Here is a 24,535-nt window from a genome sequence, read left to right as displayed (position 1 = left end):
TATAAAAAGCAGATTTAAGGTGTAATAATGGTAGACAGAACCAAAAAAAGAGAAAGAGAATGACGTTTAGTAAATGCTTAATTTGTGCCAGATAGTCTACCAAACAAATTAAAAGCTAGCTCAATCTGAACCTAAATCCCTAAACTTCATCCCCTATACAATGGCCTCTTCCAAATAACTGTTCGCAACTAGATATTAATGTTTGCACCTACTAGTGTAATAACACAAGACCATCATTATAAAGTATACACATAAAAAATTAAAAAGTGACATTTCTAAAATGAATTATTATATACTGTAATTGTGTTTTAAAAATTCTGTTCACTAAAACATTAATAAATTTAACAGTTAATGTGATCGATGCGCTTCAATTTTTTTAAATCTTGATTTAAAAGTCTAGTTGTGGGCTTCCCTGGTGGCGCAGTGGTTAAGAATCCACCTGCCAATGCAGGGGACACGGGTTCAATCTCTGGTCCAGGAAGATGCCACATGCCGCGGAGCAACTAAGCCCGTGCACCACAACTACTGAGCCTGTGCTCTGGAGCCTGTGAGCCACAGCTACTGAAGCCTGCGTGCCTAGAGCCCGTGCTCTGCAAGAGAAGCCACCGCAATGAGAAGCCCACGCACAGCAACGAAGAGTAGCCCCCACTAGCTGCAACTAGAGAAAGCCCATGCACAGCAACGAAGACCCAAAGCAGCCAAAAATAAAATAAATAAATTTATAAAAATAAATAAAAGTCTAGTTGTAAGTCCAGCTATTTCAATTCTTGATTTTAATGGCTGCTGTAACTAAAAAAGATACATTACCATGATATGTAAATGCAAATGCAGGAATGATTACACTTACTTTTTTAATCCCATTCAGCAATGATGTGCATTTGGTTAGTAAATTTCCAACTTCCCAAATGCTAATCAGGTGTTGGGAAAGTGCTGCACATTTTTTAAATGTTTAGCAAATGAGTTCAAAACCCAATGAAACATTATTTAAATGACTTTAAATAAGGTTTTAAAATTTTGTTTTGTGGCTATTCATGTCATACCTCAAAAACTGGTGATTAAAGGGAAACGGCCACTCTCTCTGCCTTCTCGGTAGGAAAATTGGTTTCAGGGTAACCAAAGAGCCCCAACTGAATGAGGGAAAGCTCAATTTCCATAAAAGTAAGCCAGCTAATAAGTGAAGGAGGAATGAAATAATTAGAAAAATGTTAAACTGAAACCCTAATAAAATTATTGATTCAGGCAAGTATGATCAATTGTTTAAAACACCAACATGCATGGTTGATGGGGAACTGAATATACAAACAGTTCCAAAATAACACCACACAGAATGCTTAAATCATAAGGAGAAAACAATATATTGAAGGGATTTGATGGCTGGCACCTAATCCAGTGGTGCCATTTTTAGCACCACTAATGGCAATTTAGGTATTACATGTCTTCTTATGGGATACAACATATACTACTAATGCACAAGCCTATAGGTAAAACTTCCAGTTCACAAGAAATACAAAGAATGGAGAAACAAGTTAAAAAATACCACAAAGAAGAAACCAGAGAAATTCAAAAGGTGGAACTTTCTACAAGAAAATAGGTCTGGCCTCTTTATAAAAATCAGTGTTAGCAAAAAAGGACCATGTGTGAGAGAGATTAAGGACACAACCACCACATGCAATGTGTGGTCCTGGATTAGATACTGGTTTGGACACTTTGGATCAATTGAGAAAAACAAATACAATCTAGGTATAAAGATGATAAAACATGTACTAAAATGAAAGAACAGATCACTAACTAAAAAAATCAGGTGATAAAACTATACTGGTGAACACATCCTGCTTCTATAAATAAATATAAAAGTATTTTTTAAAGGAAGTTTTTCTAAATTTCTCAAGGGTCCAAATATGGGTTTTGCACATGACATTTTTTTTATAACAAAATGACAAAGTTTCAAACTTTTATTTTAGAAATACACTCTCAATTGCGAATTTGTTTTGAAAAGCACTTACTTTGCCACTTAGAATTTCACCTTTACTTGAAATGACAGGTTAAGTACCACCACCCCAAAATCTGGCTAGGAAACAGCCACTGACTTATCACAACAGGGTAGCAAACTTATTATTTTGTAAAATGATACGGTTCACTTACCTTTTTGTTAAAAAAACCCAAAAAAATCCAGTTATCTTTTATGTTCCTCAACTCTTTTATGGTGAGTGGTACAAAAAGATTTTTAGTTGCACCCTAATTTGTTACCCAAGAATCTACCATTTCAGATAGTTAGCAAATCCATTTGCCAGGCCACATAAACTGTAATATTTAGAAATACAATGTATTTGAAAAGTATGGGCATGTCAATCCTATTTTAAGTATTTGAGTATTTTAAGTATTTATAAAGCCTAACCTCTTCTGTTTTTAAGGTAAAAAAATAAATAGAATTACTAACACTTTATTCTCTCACTCTCTCCACATCCCCTATTAGGTCCTTTTGAGTACACAAGAAAGAAGGGAGAATGATTCCTTTCAGAGGCCCAGCGTTTAAAAGGACAGAGTCAGTCCTTTTAAATACAATCAGTCCATTTGGAATACTTCCTTCCTGTCTGTACTTCCTCCAGACTTTTTGTTTTTGTTTTAATATTACTACACCATCCTCTAAGTCAGTCATTAAAAAGACTTATTATCTCCAAAATTCCTCAAACAACTCCAGAAAAGGTCATCAGGTCTGAAGATCAATTTTTAGGGAATTCTCACTCATCTCTACAAATCTTTAATCAGAGGATCCAATAGACTTCAACCAGATTAAACCTACACTACTTACTTACTTTGATGTTTAATCTTTTGGGGTATCCATATCAAGTCTTGACACTCCTTTCCTACTATTAATAAATCTCTTCTTAGAAGTTTTTCTTCTGTTTCCCCACCTAGCATCATTACAGCTCCAAGCTCCTACTTAAGCCAGTCAGTCATGGTGCAAAGACATTTACTACAGCCAAGAGCTGTAAACCTCCTGCCAAGCTGGCTTCTAACTGAACAGAGGAATGAACTCAAGTTCATTCCTTGAGTCCAAATTGCTTACCTGGCACTTTCCTAACCAATCAAATCAGTGCTAACCTGGGAGTATAAAATCCTGGAAGGATTTCTAAATCTAAAACATATTAACTGTAGAAAAATAAACTTCTGCATGCCAAAATACAACCATAAACAAAGTCAAAACAAAGTCAAACACCAAACTAGGAACAAGCATGCTAACACATTTTCAATCAGTATGCCAAGGGGTTACTGCTTTTTCACTAGCTATGGAAAAAACAACAGCAACAAGATCTAAAAAGAGAGATTTCTTATCTATAAAATTATCAAGTAAGTGTTTTGTTTCTAAGACAATGCTTGGTTTGCATGAAGCCCACAGCTACCCTCTAAGGGCTTCTTTCACACTGAACTTACCATATCTGGCTACTCAAGACCCCACCGTTTTAGGGACATCTCATCTAACAAAGAAAGACAAATGACTGACTCCAGTGCAGCCCAGGCAAGCTCTGTGTGCTCTGCTCAGGAGAACGTTCTCTTAGGTGGAACTGCTTCAGCCATCCAGATTTTCTCCTGGGCAGTGTAGTGGCTTTTACTGTTACACCAGGGCCTTTTCTCCATGGTTCCCTTTAATACTTTATGAACACCAAGAATTCTGGCTGTGTCCCTTTTCCTGTAAAGCCGTCACAATTTACTCTAATCCATGGCATTCCTCTCCCCAGTGACTGGCCAAGTAATGGGATCAATTACCCCAGTTAAAACAGCTACCTTCTCCATTCTTTTTCTTGGGATCCTGCAGAGGCTCTTTCCACCCATCCTCCCCCTCAGGATTTTTGCTGTTAAGTACAGTAAACATCAGGAGAGATGACAAAAGCCAAAAAACAAACAAAAGTCCTTATCTGGGTAAGCTTAAGAAAAATTAATTTTTAAGAGACATAATCTACCACCTGTGTTTCATACAGAGATGATAATAAAACTTAGTTATCTCAGAAACATTTCTCTCAGTTACTTTTGTGAGCACAAGTATAAAAACAAAACCCAAAAAGGCCTTAGTCATTGTTTATGATATACCTTAAACGTAGAAAAGGAAACTACCCAATTTTGAGGTACAATTTCAACTAGTACCACCAAATTTTGGTCTAATCATTGTAAATTCCAGACGTTCAAACTACATGTCAGAAAATTTTAAAAGAAAGCATGACAGAACCAAGTAGCAACCTGGGAGAAGAAAGAACTTACCTCAAGAACTCCAACACCAATCCTTTTTTATCTGGAATAACTACTCGATATTCTTCTCCACTGAGTAGAACAGCTAGCTTCCACACCACCAAAAACATGAGGAACACCACTCTGGAGGACCTCTTACACTCTGGAGGACCTCTTAGCTTATTCAGGAAAACCTGTTACTTAGGTACTCCTGAAGATGAATGCAGGCACTAGATAAAATCTGCCTCTACATAACCACTTTCCACGATATTTACAAATAAATGAAATTCATAACTCATGAAATACTGGCTATTCCAAAGCATACTTCCAATGACCCAAAAAGACCAACCACTCAATGTTGTATGTAATCTACACAGTATGTTACCCATTTTCCTACAGTACCGACATGCCATGTCCTTATGGCATGTTTTGATGTGTTTAGAATCACACCTTATTTAGGAAAACATTGCCTGTATTCAAATTATACAGCACTCTTACCTCATGTGATACACTTTTGATGTTTTTTGTTTTTGTTTTTTTTTAAATCAATTATTGGTCCTGATTCCACCTTTACAACTTTACTAAATGGATCATGAGTTAATAAAAACACAGATTTGGGGCATTATTTTCTAACCTTAAGTGCTGTAACACATAAAAAGGTTTTCACACTAGTTGGTCAATTTTTTAAAAAATAGACTTTTTTGGAGCAGTTTTAGGTTCAGAACAGCAAAACCGAGTAGAGGTACAGAGATCTTCCATATACCCCTTGCCCGCTCCATAGCCTTTCCCAGTTGGTCAATTTTTATAAAGCAAAACATGTTCTTTCTGGAAAGAAATCAAGATGAGAAAAAGTAATTTCAAAATTTCAACCACAAATTTAAAGTACCACTGTTGTACGTATTTTCACTAATACATTAGAAAAGTAGTTAAATACTCACCATATAACATCCAACAAGGAAAGCAGCATTTGCCTGTTTTCTCTGATCAGGGCCAGTAAAATGAATAATTTTCTTCCTCATCATTGTAATGGACTGCATAAAGATAAACAGCTGTTAGTATTTCCTTTCTAATTTCAAGTTTTCTAAAACTTTATTTTGTGATTAAAATAAATTCCAAACCTCACAATGTTGAAGCATTCATATTAGCAAGACTTTTAAAAAGATAAACTTTGATACCCAAAAATACCATGTACCTTCCCATAAAAGACATATCCTTGGAGTAGAACAAATGTACAATTAAAGAGTGGGAGAGGAGAAACCTGAAACTAGTATGATATCATAAATCAACTACACTTCAATTTTTTAAAAAGGTAGGAGAGGAGCTACGAACAGATACACTTTAAGTATAGACTACCTCTGAAAGAATACATAAAAAGCTGGAAAAGGTAGTAGGAGAGACCTTTTCTTTCCTTTTCCTACTGTCTGACTCTTTTTGTTAATCTCTTCCCAAAACCTTTAAATTAAAATCAAAGGGTATAAAAACGGGCAAAAATAATTCATTCTGTTAGAAATCAGGATAGTGAATGGGGTAGGGAGGGGTGGAGTGAGGAGGGTGGTGCAGAGATAACCAAGAGAGCCGAAGTGGGCTCTTCTGGGGTGTTGCTAATGTTCTGTTCTTGATCTGATGATCCAGATGATTATCCATGTATACTCAGTTTGTAAAATTCATTGAGCTGTATATTCATGATCTGTACATATTTCTGTACATACATTGTGCTTCAATAAAAAGTTAAAAATAAAAAGGATATGGAATTTAAAAACCAAAGGAACACATAATTTATTAGCTCTTCCTCACCTGTACTTCACTAAGGTGAGTAGACATGTTTCAAGTAAGGGTAAGAAACAGGATATATTCAGTTGAATAAGCACAGTATTCTTTTGCTTCTGTGAGCCAATGTTTGGGTATTTCAATGATGAATGTTACATATTTTCTTTTAGTTGTTTTACATAGAGTAAGAAATCCAAGTTGATTTAAAGAAAAAAAAAAAAAAACAACCCAACCAGCCCTCAAGCAGCATACACACAAGACACTCTTAATACAAATTCTCAACACACTTTTACTACTATTAATTGAATAGGAATTAAGTTTCAGTCAGGTGGGATGGTCAACACTGCAAGCTGTTCTGGTAAATAATTTTTGTTTAAAGTTTGAAAAAAGGACAAATATATTCTTGGTTGACCCAAAGGATAAAAGGATGGCCAAGTATGTTTAAAACAAACAAAGAAACAAACAAAAAACTTTCAAAATTAAAGCAAAGGAACACAAGCAGGGGAAAAGGAAATTATTTTTAGCTTCTCAGCCCTGTATGAAACAAAAAACCTGCCACTGGCAACTGGAAAAACGGAATGGGGGGAACATAAATACCCAAGGCCACAAATGCTTATATTCCTGTTCCGGGGAGGAATAAAGTCCAGAAAGAAGAGTCTCCATCTCTGTATACATCTCTAGTGAATACAAATTTAATCAAAAAAAGAAAAAGCAATGCTGCAACTTCCTTTATACATATTAGTAACTTCTGACAGATGCTTCTAACATTTATGGTGTGGAATTTTAAGTTTGATGTTCAAGGGGAAACAGATCTGCCTTACTCACCCATAAATTTTTAGTATAATTTAATTTTTAATTGAAAATGAATTTTATTTCTGTGTAGTAGTCTAATAAGTAATCAGCTGAATAAACTTGTTCTTAAAAAGCACCTGCCCCCAAATCCAGTATTTCTACTAGAGAATATACAGTGACTCTTAGAATTGCTAGCAGTATATGAACACCTTTTATTGTACATGACCAACAATTCAAAGTTTTTTTAAATAAATGAATAAGGTCTAAGTTCAAACTAATAGTAATACACTCTTAGAATTCAGTGATACAGTCTTAAAGACTGTATGCTGTCTGCCCTTGCTTCTCTGCTCCTTAATCATGTGTAAAGGGTCATGGTGAAGAGTCACAAGTAGTACAATATCATGGGAGATTCAAGGCATAATGAAATAAAGTAAGATGAATCCAATTTCTCTTAGTTTCCTAACACTCCCTATCAAAGTGAAGGCAGAAAGAACAATGACCAAAGGAAGAAAAGCTCCTCTTGTTAGGTGACAGTTCCACTGGCTCAGACAATAAGAGGTTCACTTTACTGACCATCTGCACTTTGGCTTTTCAAGTATATGAGCATCACCAATCCAAACCAGAACCAAATGACCCAAACTTAAGCCATTCATCAAAACTCTGGAGAACAAATAGATATACTATGACTTTATAAAACAATAAACCACATGTATGTCTCAAACACCACTGCAGTGAAAAACATGACATTTCCTTTTTAAAAACAGATTTCCCTTCCTCCCTGCAAGATCAGGCTAATAATGATTACTTAAGTGAAATCTTCAGTAAGAAATACTTTACCTTTAATTTCTTATTAATCTTGCAGCAATATCTGTAAACCATTGCTAGATTGAGTGGTCCAAAATCTGCGTAGAAGCTGCAAAAATGAAAAACAAAAATGTGTATGTATATTCCAGATGCTCTGAATATAAATGCCTTTTTGTAGCTGCAAGATCAAAATAAAGCAAGAAAGCACACACCAAATTATTATAGGTCACACAACTTAAAGGTACTGCCTTACTAATGGAAGAAATACTCTGGTAAAAGATGACTATTAAAATACATGACAAGTGTTACAATGCCTAAATCTAACCTCAAATAACAAATGAAAATACTTTCTGAATAAAAAAGCTGTTTTTCCACACATATTTTTCCACTGGCAAAAACACAACATCTTAGTACACTAGTTTATATCTCATTATACTGTAAACTATTAGAATTTCAAATGTAAATTGTTAAATTTAGGAAGGTTCTTTCATTCTGATTTTTTTCCCTAAGGATCTATTTTATTACTAAGGGTTAAAGAAAAGAGTATCCTGCAACTAACAGTCAACAGATTTGTAATGTTCCAATTTTATAAACATACCTTTAGATTCTTCAAAATAAAAAAAAGTTACTAACAATCTTTTAAAAAGCAATACTTACTTTTCATATTCAAGTTCATTATCTATGCTGAAATAATGTACATTTGATGAACTCTTTGGTCTGCTGTAGAGAATGGCAAAACAAAGGCGATCTGAAATGGAAAAATTGTAATGTTCCTTCCTTCACATTATTAAAAAACGTTTCATATATCATGTTGCAACCCTTTTCAGATGAAGTCAAATTTTTATTTTTTTCCCATGCATGTTTCAGATGGTAAGGTTGTCAGTGAGTAACTTCAAAATGTTCTGGCTATTTTGGTGGGTAATAATAAGTAAGCAATTTTTAAAAAGGAGAAATTGCCTTTAATATAAGTTTCAATAGCGGTAAATGACTTTTCATACAGCCATACGGCTTGATTTCTGGAAAACTTTAGTTACCCTGGACTAAGAAATTTCGGTAAGTGGCAGCATGCATTTGATAGCTAGACCACCAGCCTGGATGACTTTCCCTATGTTTCGCTATGTTTTCAAGACATCCTGAAAAGTCATTTCAATAAGAAACTATGTTTTAAGTAGAGAGAAAACGCTTTCAAAATTGCTTCAAAATTAATGTTTACGGCTATAACACACAAAACAAACCATATGTTTATCCAATGTTCTTAGGGGTCGCTACTTTTTTTTTGATTCGGAATCACTACTTTTGTAATGATTATTACAATCAGACCCTTATAGCAGAGGCAAATGAGAGTATTCTGCACGATGAGTATGAGATGAACCTGCGTTGCATAAAAGCAGTTAGGCTGCTGTGAGGTTTAGCAAGAATGGTAACAGGGTAAGGTTCAGAGGCGCCACCCTTCCTCTCCTGCCCCACCCCAAAAAGAGTTGCCTAAAAATCCTTGGTAAAGCAAAGTCATCCGCAATACCTAGCAGTAGTAATACTAGTAATAGTGCTAGTAGAATACTTAGATTCAAATTGTGGCAAAATTAAGTACAGCCCTTAAAATAGTAAGGAACAAAGGATGCCAGCTGGCATCCTTTCCCCAAATAGTAATTTAAACAATTTTTTGTAATAGTAATTTAAACAATTCAGTACACACAATTGCTGTATTTATTTCCCTATAAACGCCTCAACTGAAACGTCCTGCAACCACAGACACCCAAACGGATGACGGGGCTGACTCCTTTTCAGCCACAAATGACCCTTGATCCCCATGCAGTGACCACGGATTTTGCTCCCTGAGGTGGAGAGCCTACCATCCACGGTGTAAGGACACAAGGGGCCGAACTGCACACATCCGTGTGGATTCGCCCCAAAGCAGGACCACGCCTGGGGACTAGGAGTCCCAGGAAGCCACCCACGCCCAAGAGACAGCATCAGCCCTGGCCCCGAAGTTTAAAGGCACATCTTGGCCAGCAATGGGGGCCTCCTCGACCCCCGTGCACTGCCTGATGCCCTCTAAATAGGGGGTGTCCCGAGGGCGCGCCCTCCACACTAACCTTTGATCACCTCGGCCACCAGAGGGGTCCCTGCGCCCTCCAGGCTCATGACTCCACAGCATCTGGAAGGCGGGGCGGAGGGAAGGACCGGGTGGCCAGGGAGCAACCCGCAGAGAGAGGAGGGCCGTGACCACACCCCCGAAGTTTAAAAAACAAAAAAGTTTAAAGAGACACGCCCAAACACTGGGCACAGCGACGCCCTTCGGCTGGCCACCACACCGCAAGCCCGGGAGAGCCAACCCGGAAGTTCAAAACTCTCAAACTCCCCAGACGGGGTAGCGAGGGAGCGGGGCGCGGAAACCAGCCCCAGGCGCCGGGGCTGAGCTTCGCCCCGCCTCGAGGAAACCTGGCAGTCGTCTGCAGCGCCAGGGCGCTCTAGCGCCGCAATTCTGCGCTCAAAGTCGGCACATGCAGAAAGGGGTCAGACAGGCAAATGCGGGCCTTGTGAAAGAAAGCGGCTCCCAAAGCGATTAAAAGGATTTCTCGGAAGCGAAGGGTTCAGCGGCGGACCTGACCCTCAGCCTCGTGCTTGGCCGCCCTTGCCTCCGCCACCAGGGGGCACTGCAGCCAGGCTCGAGGACCCCAGCCGGCCTGGAGCTCCGTCCGCTCTCGAGTCGAAACCCGCTGAATGTCGGGCTCGCCTGAGTGCTGGTGTCTCATTTAAAATGGAGCACTTTAAAACTGTTCAAAATTTAAAGGTATGCCTAAAGCCGAGGTCATTCACTCCTTTCAAGGCCTCAGATTTCGCCTCAGAAAAATATTAGGATGGTTGAAAAAAATTGACACCATGCTAAACGACAATTTATTTTCTAAACCTAAGTTCCTATGTTAGTCTCAAGTGAGAAAAAAATAAGTTGCAGTATGAGTACGGTCCCAATTTTGTTATATATAATATGGTAGTGGGATTATGGTTGATTTTTATTCCCTCCTGTATTATTCTAAATTTCCTACAGAAAAGTGTTACTTTAATAATCTGTGAAAAAATTTTCAATGACTCTCCCTTAAAACGAACAAGCAATACAGTAACAACTCTTTCCCAAGAATTACACTTTATTTATCATCTCAATACAATATACACATTATATATCACAATATATACATTTTTGCCTCAAAAGTAAAGCTGCATACCTACTACCCTTATTTAAACTTCCAGACAGATCAAAGACTTTAAATGTAAAAAAACAAAACCATGAATTATTTTTTAATAAAGAATGCCTTTCTAAATGAAACAAAATCTAAAAGCCATGAGAATCTGTTAAACTAATAAACATTTTTTAAATGGTCTTCATGGCAATAAACACAAATTCAAGGGATAAACTAGAAAAATATTTTAAGTACATCTCAAAAAGATGCCCAACTTCAATTTTATGTTATTGCGAAATAACAAAAATGCAAATTTAAACTACAAGGTACTACTTTTCCTTCAGACTGGCAAAAATGAAAGGAGTTTGATAAGGCACTGTGTTGGTGAGATGGGGAAACAGGTACTCTCACTGCCTGTGTGTTAGAACATAAACTGGGACAACCTCCATGAAGGGCAACAAAGGGCAATTTGGCAGAAATTTCCAAGACTGAAAATTGAACACGGGCAAGATTGCCAAGATGGACGGCTTTATAGGTGTTTACAGGCTGGATGATTTATAGGTGTGTATTTAAAACACAAATGTATACGATTGTATATGAAATCTTGCATATCTCTAGAAGGAAACACAAGAAACTGGTGTTTGCCGTTATAAGGGGAAACTGAGTATCTGTATATAGGGAAGGGTAAGAAAGATTTATTCGTTTTTGTAACTTTTGAATTTTGTAATATATATTACCTATTCAAAATTATGAAGCTTTTGAAAAGTGAACCTGTGGGCTAAAAGTGTTTTTCCAAGTCTGACTCTTCATCAAGATATGAAGCATTCAGTAAACATAGTATAAGACAATATGGAAAATGTCCTTTGCACACATTTAAATAACAGAACTACTTAGTAACCTCTTGCTTGCTACCATCTCTTGAAATCCAGTTTCTTTTAACAAACCCAAATAAAACTGGAAGGAAATGGGGAGAGGTTTTCCCTCCAAGTCCAAACCTGAAGTTCAGTTCCCTAGGAAATATTTTATATATTACATGTCGGGGAGGAATCGCTGATTTTTTATGTCCAATTATCTCTGCACAATATATTCTCAAAATTCTATTGTTAGAGTCATATTGTGATAAACTACAATAGAGGCTAGAGTGCTGGGATGAGAGCTATTTATTAGAAACCTGGAGCTAGAAAACAGGTCTCTTTACGTTTGCTTAAAAGTTCATGATTAAACTTATAATCCTATTGTAAACCCACATATCCTCCCTTTAATGTGTTTGTTGTCCTCCCTTTAATGTGTTTGTTGTCCAAAACTGAAGTGGTAAACTTTCTTCCCTCTATACCCCATCACATAATGTCACCATTCCTGCTTCTTTGACTGATATAATACAGTAGAAAGAAATGAAATCTCATGGTTTTAAAATACTGACAAAAACATTCAAAATCCATCCTTGTGCCAAATTTGTCTACAGTTCTGATTTGGCTTTTGGGCCTCCAGTTTACTACTTCTTCCTTTAATAAATATTTGTTAAATAAATGAATAACATTTTCCTGCATAACAACTAGCTATCTGGGGGACAGTTAATCATAAAACAGAGAGAGGTATGTTCTAAACCAGGGGTCCCCAACCCCCAGGCCATGGACCAGTACTGGTCGTGGCCTGTTAGGAACCGGGCCGCACAGCAGGAGGTGAACAGTAGGCAAGAAAGCGAAGCTTCATCTGTATTTACAGCCGTTCCCCATTGCTGGCATTACCGCCTGAGCTCTACCTCCTGTCAGATCAGCGGTGGCATTAGATTCTCATAGGAGCGTGAACCCTACTGTGAACTGCGTGTGGGAGGGATCTAGGTTGCGCGCTCCTTATGAGAATCTGATGCCTGATGATCTGAGGTGGAGCTGACGCAGTGATGCTAGCGCTGGGGAGCGGCTGCAAATACAGATTATCATTAGCAGAGAGATTTGACTGCACAGAGACCATAATAAATCAATGTGCTTGAATCATCCTGAAACCATTCCCCCCCTCCCCTGCCCCGTCCTTGGAAAAACTGTCTTCCACCAAACTGGTGCCTGGTGCCAAAAAGGTTGGGGACCACTGTTCTAAACCAACTGAGAAATATATGTAGCAGTCAGGTGGCAATGATAATACAGTATCTACATTTTAGTAGAAATGATTAAAATAACTCTACTATGGACACAATGAACTTCTCACTATTTCTGTTCCCCCCTGGAACTAGACTGACTTCACAAGTCCTGGCAGAGGAAATGGAGAAGTGCAAGGCTTCTCTATTGGACAGGGAAGTCTGCCCTTGGTGAGCTAACTGTAAGACAAGCAGAAGGGAGAATTCACACCCCTTGGGAACAAGAGAGAACAGGCCAAAGAACAGGCTCCACCTGAACAGTGACTGTCCCTCAGAGAGGGTCAATAGCCATCGCTCTCATCTATTATTAGTCCCTCATTCTTTGAGATAAGTAGTGACCAAGGGGAGCAGAAGAAATGTTCATAAAACTACTGATTAATAAAAAGAAGCAGTACCCCCTAAAACAATGACAGCTAACAATTATTGAGAGTATAGTGCCAGGTATTATATTAATAAGCTCATTACAACCTACAAAGCAAATACTACTACAACTATCAATATTTTCCCAGAAAGGAAACCTAACCTTAAAGAGGCAAAATGACTAACCTGAGCGGAGTCACAAAACTTGTACAGTAGCAGAATTAGGATCTGAACACAGGCTATTTGGGTAAAAACTGAGATTTTTAAATTCCTGCCTTAGAGACTTGCCTTATTATAAAGCAAGAGTAATTAAAACAATACGATTTTAGCACAGCAACATAGAAATATGAACCCAGGCATATATGAAAACCTAGTATATGAGAAAACTGGTTTTTCAAATTAGTCACAAAGAAAGCCATATTCAATAAGGGTCAAATGTCTGTAAGTATGAAAAGAAAATGAGGTTCCAATCTCACATACTATATAAAACAAATACCAGATGAAATAAGTTTTTAAAAGCTGTCAGATAACTATAAAATTATAGCAAATAATTTTACAATTTAAATGGGGTTTTTAAGCATGACACAAAGTTCAAAAGTTATAAAAGAAAAAAAGCAACAGAAACTTACAGAAAATATATAATAAAGGGCTAATCATCACAACTGATAAAAAGTATCTGTAAAGCAATATAACAACCCAACAGAAAATAAAAATCTATAAAGGCTACGAACACTCAATTCAGAAAAGAAATACAAATAGTCAATAGCATATTAAAAGAAAATTAATCTTACCAGTGGCTCAACGTTAAACAGTCCAACATCATGAATATATTACAGAAGAAAGCCACATAATTATGTCATTAACTACAGAAGTCATTAAAATCAACTCATTCCCAATTAAGCCTTTACACAATGGGACTAAAAGAGGACTTCCTTAAACTGATAGATTATCTTCCAAATACCTCTAGCAAAATATAATACTTCATGCTTTAACTTTGTAAGTATCTCCCTGAAGTGAAAAACAAGAAAAAAATTCCTACTACCATTACTCCTATTTAATAATGTAATAACTGGAAATACTCACTGATGCCAAGATAAGAAAAAGAAATGAGAGAAGACTTAGAAAGGAAGAAACAAAATTGTCCTTATTTACAGACGACTGTCTGCCTAGAAATTACAAAAGAATCTGTAGATAAACTATTAGAATAAATAAATAAATGTTTGTAAACTTTCTGGATATAGATGATTAACACAAAAACCAGGAGTTTTTCTATATACTACTTGTAATAACTAATTTATGAAATATAAGTGCTTAATTATTTATGGACATATGGAAAGATAAAGCAGGGGTTTTTTAAAAATTTTATTTTATTTATTTTTTTATACAGCAGGTTCCTATTAGTTATCCCTTTTATACATATTAGTGTATATATGTCAATCCCTATCTCCCAATTCATCACACCACCACCCCCCCATAAAGCAGGTTTTTAATGGGAAGATTCAATGTCACAAAGATGGTAATTTCCCTCAAACTAAATGCAACTCTTATCAAAATCTCAACAGAGCTTTCCACAGAACCTAACAAGCTGATCCCAAAATTAATCTAGAAGACCACAGGGCCAAGAAGAACCAAGACCATTTTGAAAACGAACAAGAAGGGAGCTCTTGCCCTACCAAATATTAAAACTTACAATAATTTAGGCTTGTAGAATTGGAACAGATATACTAGATCTTTATCTATTACATACAACAGCCCAGTAAGAGACTACATATACACAGAAACTTCCCTTATGACATGCATTACACATCAATGGGAAAAGTAAGAATGCTCAACACACATGGTGTGGTGACAATTGGTTGTCCATATTGTCTGGGGTGGAAGGAGGGGGAAAATTCACGATCCTCATCTCATACCACAGCCCACCACCCCTCAAAGAAGAAAAAAATCTCAGTTGGATTAAAAGCCTAGCTATGAGAAGAAAAGCTTCGCCAAGTCTTAGAAGAAAATATAGAAAAATAACTCATAACGGTGGAGTAGGAATGGATTTTTTTAAAAAATTAATTAATTAATTAATTAATTTATGGCCGTGTTGGGTCTTCGTTTCTGTGTGAGGCCTTTCTCCAGTTGCGGCAAGCGGGGGCCACTCTTCATCGCGGTGCGTGGGCCTCTCACTGTCGCAGCCTCTCCCGTTGCAGAGCACAGGCTCCAGACGCGCAGGCTCAGTAGTTGTGGCTCACGGGCTTAGTTGCTCCGCGGCACGTGGGATCCCCCCAGACCAGGGCTCGAACCCGTGTCCCCTGCACTGGCAGCAGATTCTTAACAACTGCGCCACCAGGGAAGCCAGGGATGGATATTTTTTAAAACAAGACTTAAAAAGCCCAAACTATAAAGCAAAAGATTGAGAAATTTGATTATATGAATATTTAATGTTTCTGCTCAACATAAGACCCCCAAAACAAGATTTAAAAAGGTAACTCACAGACTAGGGAGATAGGTACAATGCATAAAAGCAACAAGGATTAGTATTCAGAATTTACAAAGAACTATAAATCAAAGAGAAAAAAGCTAACACCCCAACAAATAAATGGGCAGAGGATGGGAGTAAGAAATTCACAAAAGAAGAAACCTAATTGTCCTACCTTACTCCTCTTTTTCCAATCTACCTACAGTGAGTATGGTTTTGGTCTACTCTATGTCCTGTGATGCATTGAGTTTATTAGTCAGAGTAAGGTATGGCAAAAATAACCCTGAAATCTTAGTGATTTAATTTACAACAGCGGCTATTTCTTGCTGGGGGGCTATGTTCAGCCCAAGGATCCAAGATGATGGAGGCTCCACCAGTTTGCAGATGCACCATCTGGAATTTATCCCTGGGGTTGCCAGTGACTGCTTGTGTAAGTAATTCCACTTGTCTACAGATCTAAATGTACACAGGTATAAACCAAGCCCCATAATGTTATCAGTAATAAAGCTTACATTTTAATCTTTATCTGTTTAACTCTTATGTTCCTCAAACAGTTAGTACAGAATTAAGGTGGGGAAAAGAGTAATCTTGTCTAAAGATGTTCCAGACATCCTCCCCCCAAATTATGTTAGTCTCCATATTCACCTATATTTCTAAAATATTTTATAAATGAATTTTTTAAAAGGGAGCCACTAGAAGAATTTTAATAGTTTCCATACCTTTCAAATCACTGGAGCCGGTGAAAAAATAAAACTAAGAAAACGTGATCAAGGCACCAAACAGCAAGAAGAAGCATGGCAAACACAAAACAAAATAAGTCCAAACATATCAGTAAAAGTAAAACATGCAAAATATTTAAATTCACCTATTAAAATTTTTTCAAATTGAGTTTAAAAAAATTCAACCTATATATTGTTTAATAGAGATAATTAAAACAAAACCATATAGAAAATATTTAAATGAAAGGATAGAAAACAGTATGCTATATAGTTACTAGGAAAAAGAGCAGGTATATTAATATCAACAGCAGATGAAACAGAATTCACAGCAAAAAGCAATAAAGACAAAGATGTTTCACAATTATGTAATCTAAAGAGAGATTACAACAATCACACACCTTATGACAAAAGATTTTATATCTATAACACAAAAACTAGTGAAAATAGGAAAAATTAGTAAACCCATAATAATAGAAGGTTAACACACCTCCAAAAAATAAAATAAGTAATTAGCAGCTTGATCTAGTAAATACAGAGAACCATTTTCAACAGAGAGCACAAACTTTTCAAAAAATACGATATTCACTGAAGTCATCACGTATTACGTCACAAGGAAATTACAACAAATTCAGGAAAGCAAAGATCATACATACATATCATACAGTTAACACAATACAAAATTTGAAATTCATTGATGCAAATATAACAAGCAAAAATCTATCAACCTGCAAATGTTTAAAACCCATTTCTAAATAACTTGCAACAAAGGGAAATTAAAAGAGAATTCAACAGGGCTTCCCTGGTAGTGCAGTGGTTAAGAATCCGCCTGCCAGGTTTCCCTGGTGGCTCAGTGGTTAAGAATCTGCCTGCCAATGCAGGGGACACGGGTTTGAGCCCTGGTCCAGGAAGATCCCACATGCTGCGGAGCAACTAAGCCTATGCGCCACAACTACTGAGCCTGTGCTCTAGAGCCCACAAGCCACAACTACTGAGCCCACGCGCCTAGAGCCCATGCTCTGCAACAAGAGAAGCCACCACAATGAGAAGCCCATGCACCACAACGAAGAGTAGCCCCTGCTCGCCTCAACTAGAGAAAGCCCACACAGCAACAAAGACCCAACACAGCCCCCCCAAAAAAAATTAATAAAATGACAATTCATCACAAATTACTTTAAAATTAATCTCAATAAGAATTCATGTTAAAATCTGTGGAATATGCTTAAACAAAAATCTTAAGAAAATCATCTGCCTAAAAAAAAGGCTCCCTCTGTCACACCATTCACAAACAAAAATAAATTCTACCTGCATTAAAAAGCTGAACATAATAGTTCTGGTTCCCTACATTCCAGGCCATGGTAGGATTGTCCTGACTCCTCTGAGATTAAATGAGCAGAGGTGAAATATACGACTTCCAGGCCAGCCCATTTAATTGATGGTACAAAACCCTATAGAACTCTCTTTCCCTCTGACCAGCAGCAATCGAGATAATAGCTGAAATACAGCCATTTTAGAAAATTGGCCATATTTATAAAAAATGAACATCACACATCTTTTGACTTAGTAATTCCACTTCTAGGCATATATACAACAGAAATGCATACACATGTTCATCAAGAAAGGTACAAACAGTGGTTCATAGAATCATTATTTGTAATAGCCAAAAATTGAAAACAAACCAAATGTCTAGAAATGGTGGACTGAAACACTGTGGTACTTTCTCACAGTTGAATATTATATACCAGCAAGAATGAATGAATGAACTTTGACCATGCCCAACATCATGGATGACTCTCACTAACATACTGTAGTGAAAGAAGCCAAACAAGAGTATGGCTTCATCACACAGTATGATTCCATTCAAATAGATTTCAAAGCCAGACAAATCTATGGCAATTAAAAATTATGATAGTTTTTATTCTTGGAAGGGGAGTGTCTGGGAAAGAGCACGAAGGAGTAGTTTCTGGGGTATAGTGATATTCTCTTTCTCAATCTACCTGCTAGTTACTTACCCATGATGTACAAAGCTGTCTATCAAGTTGTTCACTTTGTGCACATTTCTGTGTATGCATGAATCATTACGACATATTATAGAGATATGTGTATATTATAAAATAAATTAGACTTCAGTTATGTTATACTGAATTAAAAGTTATATGTGTAGTAGTTATGCTCCACTAGCTGGGTCACAAAAGTAAGAAGATTTATAACAGTTCTTACTAACCAGTGATAGACATGTGTCATGAATAAAAAATAAACCTTTACTTGTTACATGCCACTAAGATGTTGGGGTTGTCATCACAGCATAATCTAGCCTATCCTGAATGATACATATCTTTAGATATTTAAGTCTTAAACTAAGACACAAAATGCAAAAGCTATAAAAAGAAAGGATTTGATAAATTTACAAAAGACACCATTAAAATATTTTTAGAAAGGGGGTGGGAAGAAAGTGGAATACAGGATCCAACCTGAAAAAACTCCCAACAGCCAAAGCTGGAACAATTTGAGCAATGAAGTAAGTACATAATATTGGATTATAACTGAAAGTATAAAATAAATATGGGGACTTCCCTGGTGGTCCAGTGGCTAAGACTTTGCCTTCCAATGCAGGGGGTGTGGGTTTGATCCCTGGTCAGAGAGCTAAGATCCCACATGCCTTGTGGCCAAAAAGACCAAAACATAAAACAGAAGCAATATTTTAACAAGTTCAGTGAAGACTTTAAAAATGGTCCACATCAAAAAAAAAAAATCTTTAAAAAAACTTTTTTTAAATAAATAAATATGCATGAATACATGCTGATATAAAAAAGTGATTGATTAAATAAATGAAGAGACAAATCTTCCTTATACAAGAATTCCAAGTAATATATATAGATACATCCCTCTAAGAGGTAGAGCTTAACTCCCCTCAACTTTGAGTATGGGTTGGACTTAGTGACTTGCTTCCAAAGAATATATTGAGTTGGCCAAAAAGTTCGTTCGTTTCCCCCATAACCCCAAATGAACTTTTTAGCCAGCCCAACAGTATGGAAAGGGAAAGATAGTAACTTTACAGAGGAGAAACCTGGCCAACACTACTTTAATCAAGTGTTCATAATTCATCAGTGATGTTATGCGGATGTCATGTACCCCCTGATGTGATGCAACAAGAAGGGTGCTTCTCCTCTGTGGTATTTTATTCCAAAAATCCAGTCTAGTCATTAGAAAATATCAAACAAAATATGAGGGACATTCTACAAAATACCTGACCAATACTCATCACAACTGTCAATATCATGAAAAACACAACTGAGAAACTGTCATGAACCTTAGAGGTGGCTAAGGAGATGACAACTAAATGCAAGGTGGTATCCTAGATTGAATGCTGGAATAGAAAAAGGACATTAATGGGAAAACTGGGGAAACATGAATAAAGTCTGGAGTATATGTAACAGTAACATACCAACCAGTGTTGGTTTCTTAATGCCACATGGTAATGCAGAATGATGTTATGGAACAAATTGTGCCCCCCCTCCCCACAAATTCATATGTTGAAGCCCTAGCCCTCAGTGTGCCTGTATTTAGAGATAGGGCCTTTAAAGAGGTAATTAAGGTTAAATGAGATCATAAGGGTGGGGCCCTAAACCAATAGGACTGGTGTCCTTATAAGAAGAGGAAAAGACGCCAGGAATGCATAGCACAGAGTAAAGGCCACATGAGGTCACAGCAAGAAGGCAGCTGTCTCACCAGAAACCAATCCTGCTGGCACCTTGATCTTAGAATTCCAACCTCAAGAATTGTGAGAAAATAAATTTCTGTTGTTTAAGCCAATAAGCATGTATATCTTATTATGGCAACCTGAGCAAACTAATACAAATGATAACATTCAAGGAAACTAAAACTGGGTGAAGAATATACAGAAACTCTCTGTAGTATCTTTGTAATGTTTCTGCAAATCTAAGTTATTTAACCTAGAAGGAAATGGACAAATTCTTAGAAAGGTACAATCTTCCAAGACTGAACCAGGAAGAAATAGAAAATATGAAGAGACCAATCACAAGTACTGAAATTGAAACTGTGATTAAGAAACTTCCAACAAACAAAACTCCAGGACCAGATGGCTTCACAAGTGACTTCTATCAAACATTTAGGGAAGAGTTAACACCTATCCTTCTGAAACTGTTCCAAAAAATTGCAGAGGAAGGAAAACTCCCAAGCTCATTCTATGAGGCCACCATCACCCTGATACCAAAACCAGACAAAGATATAAAAAAAAAGAAAATTACAGGCCAATATCACTGATGAACATAGATGCAAAAATCCTTAACAAAATACTAGCAAACCAAATCCAACAATACATTAAAAGGATCATATACCATCATCAAGTGGGATTTATCCCCAAAATGTAAGAATTTTCAGGGACTTCCCTGGTGGCGCAGGGGTTAAGAATCCGCCTGCCAATTCAGGGGACACAGGTTCGAGCCCTGGTCCGGAGAGATCCCACATGCTGCAGAGCAACTAGGCCTGTGCCCCACAACTACTGAGACTGCGCTCTAGAGCCCACAAGCCACAACTACTGAGCCCACGTGCCACAGCTACTGAAGCCCGTGCACCTAGAGCCTGTGCTCCACAATAAAAGAAGCCACCACACTGAGAAGCCTATGCACTGCAACGAAGAGCAGCCCCACTCGCTGCAACTAGAGAAAGCCCACGCACAGCAACGAAAACCCAATGCAGCCAAAAATAAATAAATAATATTTTTTTTAAAAAAAGAATTTTTCAATATCTGCAAATCAATCAGTGAGATATACCACATTAACAAACTGAAGAATAAAAACTATATGATCATCTCAAGAGATGCAGAAAAAGCTTCTGATAAAATTCAACACCCATTTATGATAAAAACTCTCCAGAAAGTAGGCGTAAAGGAACCTACCTCAACATAATAAAGGTCATATATGACAAACCCTCAGCTAACATCATACTCAACGGTGAATAGCTGAAAGCATTTCCTCTAAGATCGGGAACAAGACAAGGATGCCCACTCTTGACACTTTTATTCAACACAGTTCTGGAAGTCCCAGCCATGGCAATCAGAGAAAAAAAAGAAATAAAAGGAATCAAAATTGGAAAAGAAAAAGTCAAACTGTCTCTATTTGCAGATAATATGATACTATACATAGAAAATCCTGAAGATGGTAACAGAAAACTGCTAGAAATCATCAATGAATTTGGTAAAGTTGCAGAATACAAAATTAATACACAGATATCACTCACATTTCTATACACTAACAACGAAAGCTCAGAAGGAGATATTAGGGAAACAATCCCATTTACTAGCGCATCAAAAAGACTAAAATATTTAGGAATAAACCTACCTAAGGAGGCAAAACACCTGTACTCTGAAAACTATAAGATGCCGATGAAAGAAATCGAAGATGACACAGATGGAAAGATATACCATTTTCTTGGATTGGAAGTATCAATACTGTCAAAATGACTATACTACGCAAGGCAGTCTACAGATTCAATGCAATCCCTATCAAATTACCAACGGCATTTTTCACAGAACTAGAACAAAAACTTTTTATATTTGTATGGAAATACAGAAGACCCCTGAATAGCCAAAGTAATCTTGAGAAAGAAAAACGGAGCTGGAGGAATCAGGTTCCCTGACTTCAGACTATACTACAAAGCTACAGTCATCAAAACAGTATGGTACTGGCACAAAAACAGAAAAGTAGATCAATGGAACAGGATAGAAAGCCCAGAAATAAACCCACGCACCTATGGTCAATTAATCTACAACAAAGGAGCAAAGAATATACAATGGAGAAAAGACAGTCTCTTCAATAAGTGGTGCTGGGAAAATGGGACAGCTACATGTAAAAGAATGAAATTAGAACATTTTCTAACACCATATTCAAAAATAAACTAAAAATGGATTAAAAACCTAAATGTAAGACTGAAAACTCTAAGAGGAAAACATAGGCAGAACACTCTCTAACATAAATCACAGAAATATCTTTTTGGATCCACCTCCTACAGTAATGAAAATGAAAACAAAAATAAACAAATGGGACCTAGTTAAACTTAAAAGCATTTGCACAGCAAAGGAAACCATAAACAAGACGAAAAGACAACCCTCAGAATGGGAGAAAATATTTGCAAATGAAGGAACTGGCATGGGATTAATCTCCAAAATATACAAACAGCTCATGCAGCTCAATATCCAAAACAAACAAACAACACAATCAAAAAATGGGCAGAAGACCTAAACAGAAATTTCTCCAAAGAAGACATACAGATGGCCAAGAGGCACATGAAAAGGTGCTCAACATTGCTAACTATTAGAGAAATGCAAATCAAAACTACAATGAGGTATCACCTCACACGGGTCAGAATGGCCATCATCAAAAAATCTACAAACAATAAATGCTGGAGAGGGTGTGGAGAAAAGGGAGCCCTCATGCATTCTTGGTGGGAATGTAAATTGATAGAGCCACTCTGGAGAACAGTATGGAGATTCCTTAAAAAATTAAATATAGAACTGCCATATGATCCAGCAATTCCACTCCTGGGCATATACCTGGAGAAAACCGTAATTCAAAAAGATACATGCACACCAATGTTCACTGCAGCACTATCTACAATAGCCAAGACATGGGAGCAACCTAAATGTGCATCAACAGAGGAGTTGATACAGAAGATATGGCACATATATACAATGGATTACTCAGCCATAAAAAGAATGAAATAATGTCATTTGCAGCAACATGGATGGACCTAGAGATTATCATACAAAGTGGAGTAAGTCAAAGAAAGACAAATATCATATGATATCACTTATAGGTGGAATCTAAAAATATGATACAAATGAACTTATTTACAAAACAGAAACAGACCCACAGACTTGAAAAACAAACTTATGGTTACCAAAGGGGAAAGGTGGGGGGGAGGGATAAATTAGGCATTTGGGATGAACATACATACACTACTATATATAAAATAGATAATCAACAAAGACATACTGTATAGCACAGGGAATTCTGCAATATTCTGTAATAACCTATATGGGAAAAGAATCTGAAAAAGAATGGATATATGTACATGTATAATGGAATCACTTTGCTGTACACCTGAAACACAACATTGTAAATCAACTATACTCCAGTACAAAAATAAAATTAAATTTAAAATAAATAAATAAAAGTTATTTTAAAAAAGCACTGACTGGGAGAAAATATTTGTAACTTATATAACAAAAAATATACGTATTATACAAATATTTTTTAATTCCTATGAAATATCTTAAAATTGCAAACAGTCCCATAGAATATTGAGTCAGGTATAGAAAAGGTAAGTCAGACAAATAGAAATGACAAAAAAAGGTGAGATGCTTAAACTAACTAGTAAACAGAAAAATAAAAAGTATAAAACAATGACATTGTATTTCACACCATCAAATTGGAAAAAAATTTAACAGTGCTATCAGTTAGGGAAAGGTTGTGCGGAAGTTGTTACCTTTATACAAGGAAGATGGGACTGAAAATTGGTAGAGGTATTCTGGAGAGCAAGCTGGCAGAATCTGTTATGCATGTATCCCTTGACCCAGCCAGTCCCCCTTCTTCACATATACCTCAGAGAAAAAGTAGCATATGACAAGTAAGAAGCTGTAAGGATGTTTACTGTAGCACTGTCTGCAGTAAAAGTAAATTGAACTAACTGTTAGCAATAGAGGAATAATTACATAAAACTGTGGCAGTCATACCATGAGTTAAAGTTAATGAGGTAGATCAATATGAAATATTTTCACAGTAATACAAAGACAAATTATTTTTTTTAAAAACTAGTTGTTCAACAGATACATGTAAAAATGATAAAACAAATCTAAGCCATAGGCAAATTTATTTGTATGAAAATAAACAGAAAAGCAACTGAAAGAATACCCCTACCAAACTGCTTACGGAGATGGCACTGGGATTGGGGGATGGTGAAGGAAATTTTTACTTGATCAGTATTTACTTGGGTTTTTAGAACATCTTGGTGTTCGTTTATAATTGAAAATATACTCTTCTGGAGAGTAAGGGAGGGATGGGGAATGAAGTCTTTCAAGACTGTCTTC

General features: G+C 36.8%; 1 protein-coding gene and 1 long non-coding RNA gene across 11 annotated transcripts in view; both read right to left on the bottom strand.

Annotated features, from left to right (window-relative positions):
• Positions 1-24,535, bottom strand: part of CDC14B (cell division cycle 14B) — a 105,439-nt gene that overhangs the window by 48,807 nt on the left and 32,097 nt on the right. For 7 of the 10 annotated variants that reach the window (XM_082401198.1, XM_082401202.1, XM_082401203.1 and 4 more), the window contains exons 2-4: positions 8,242-8,332; positions 7,618-7,693; positions 5,160-5,252 (exon numbers count right to left, since the gene is read on the bottom strand). In XM_082401198.1, coding sequence (XP_082257324.1) covers positions 5,160-5,252; positions 7,618-7,693; positions 8,242-8,332 — 260 coding nt within the window. Of the gene's footprint in view, positions 1-5,159; positions 5,253-7,617; positions 7,694-8,241; positions 8,333-9,677; positions 15,294-24,535 lie in introns of those variants that run through there. The other 3 variants (XM_082401199.1, XM_082401206.1, XM_082401201.1) reach the window with 1 other exon arrangement.
• Positions 15,309-24,535, bottom strand: part of LOC309633037 — a 29,187-nt gene continuing 19,960 nt past the window's right edge. The window contains exon 2 of the long non-coding RNA XR_014247264.1: positions 15,309-24,049. This is a non-coding gene — a long non-coding RNA (uncharacterized lncRNA). The remainder of the gene's footprint in view (positions 24,050-24,535) is intronic.

This window comes from Balaenoptera borealis, assembly GCF_965194805.1.
Source record: "Balaenoptera borealis genome assembly, chromosome: 8".
Lineage (NCBI taxonomy): Eukaryota > Metazoa > Chordata > Mammalia > Artiodactyla > Balaenopteridae > Balaenoptera > Balaenoptera borealis.
The sequence above is the reverse complement of the archived record's forward strand: the minus strand, read 5'-3'. Positions and strand labels throughout refer to the sequence as shown.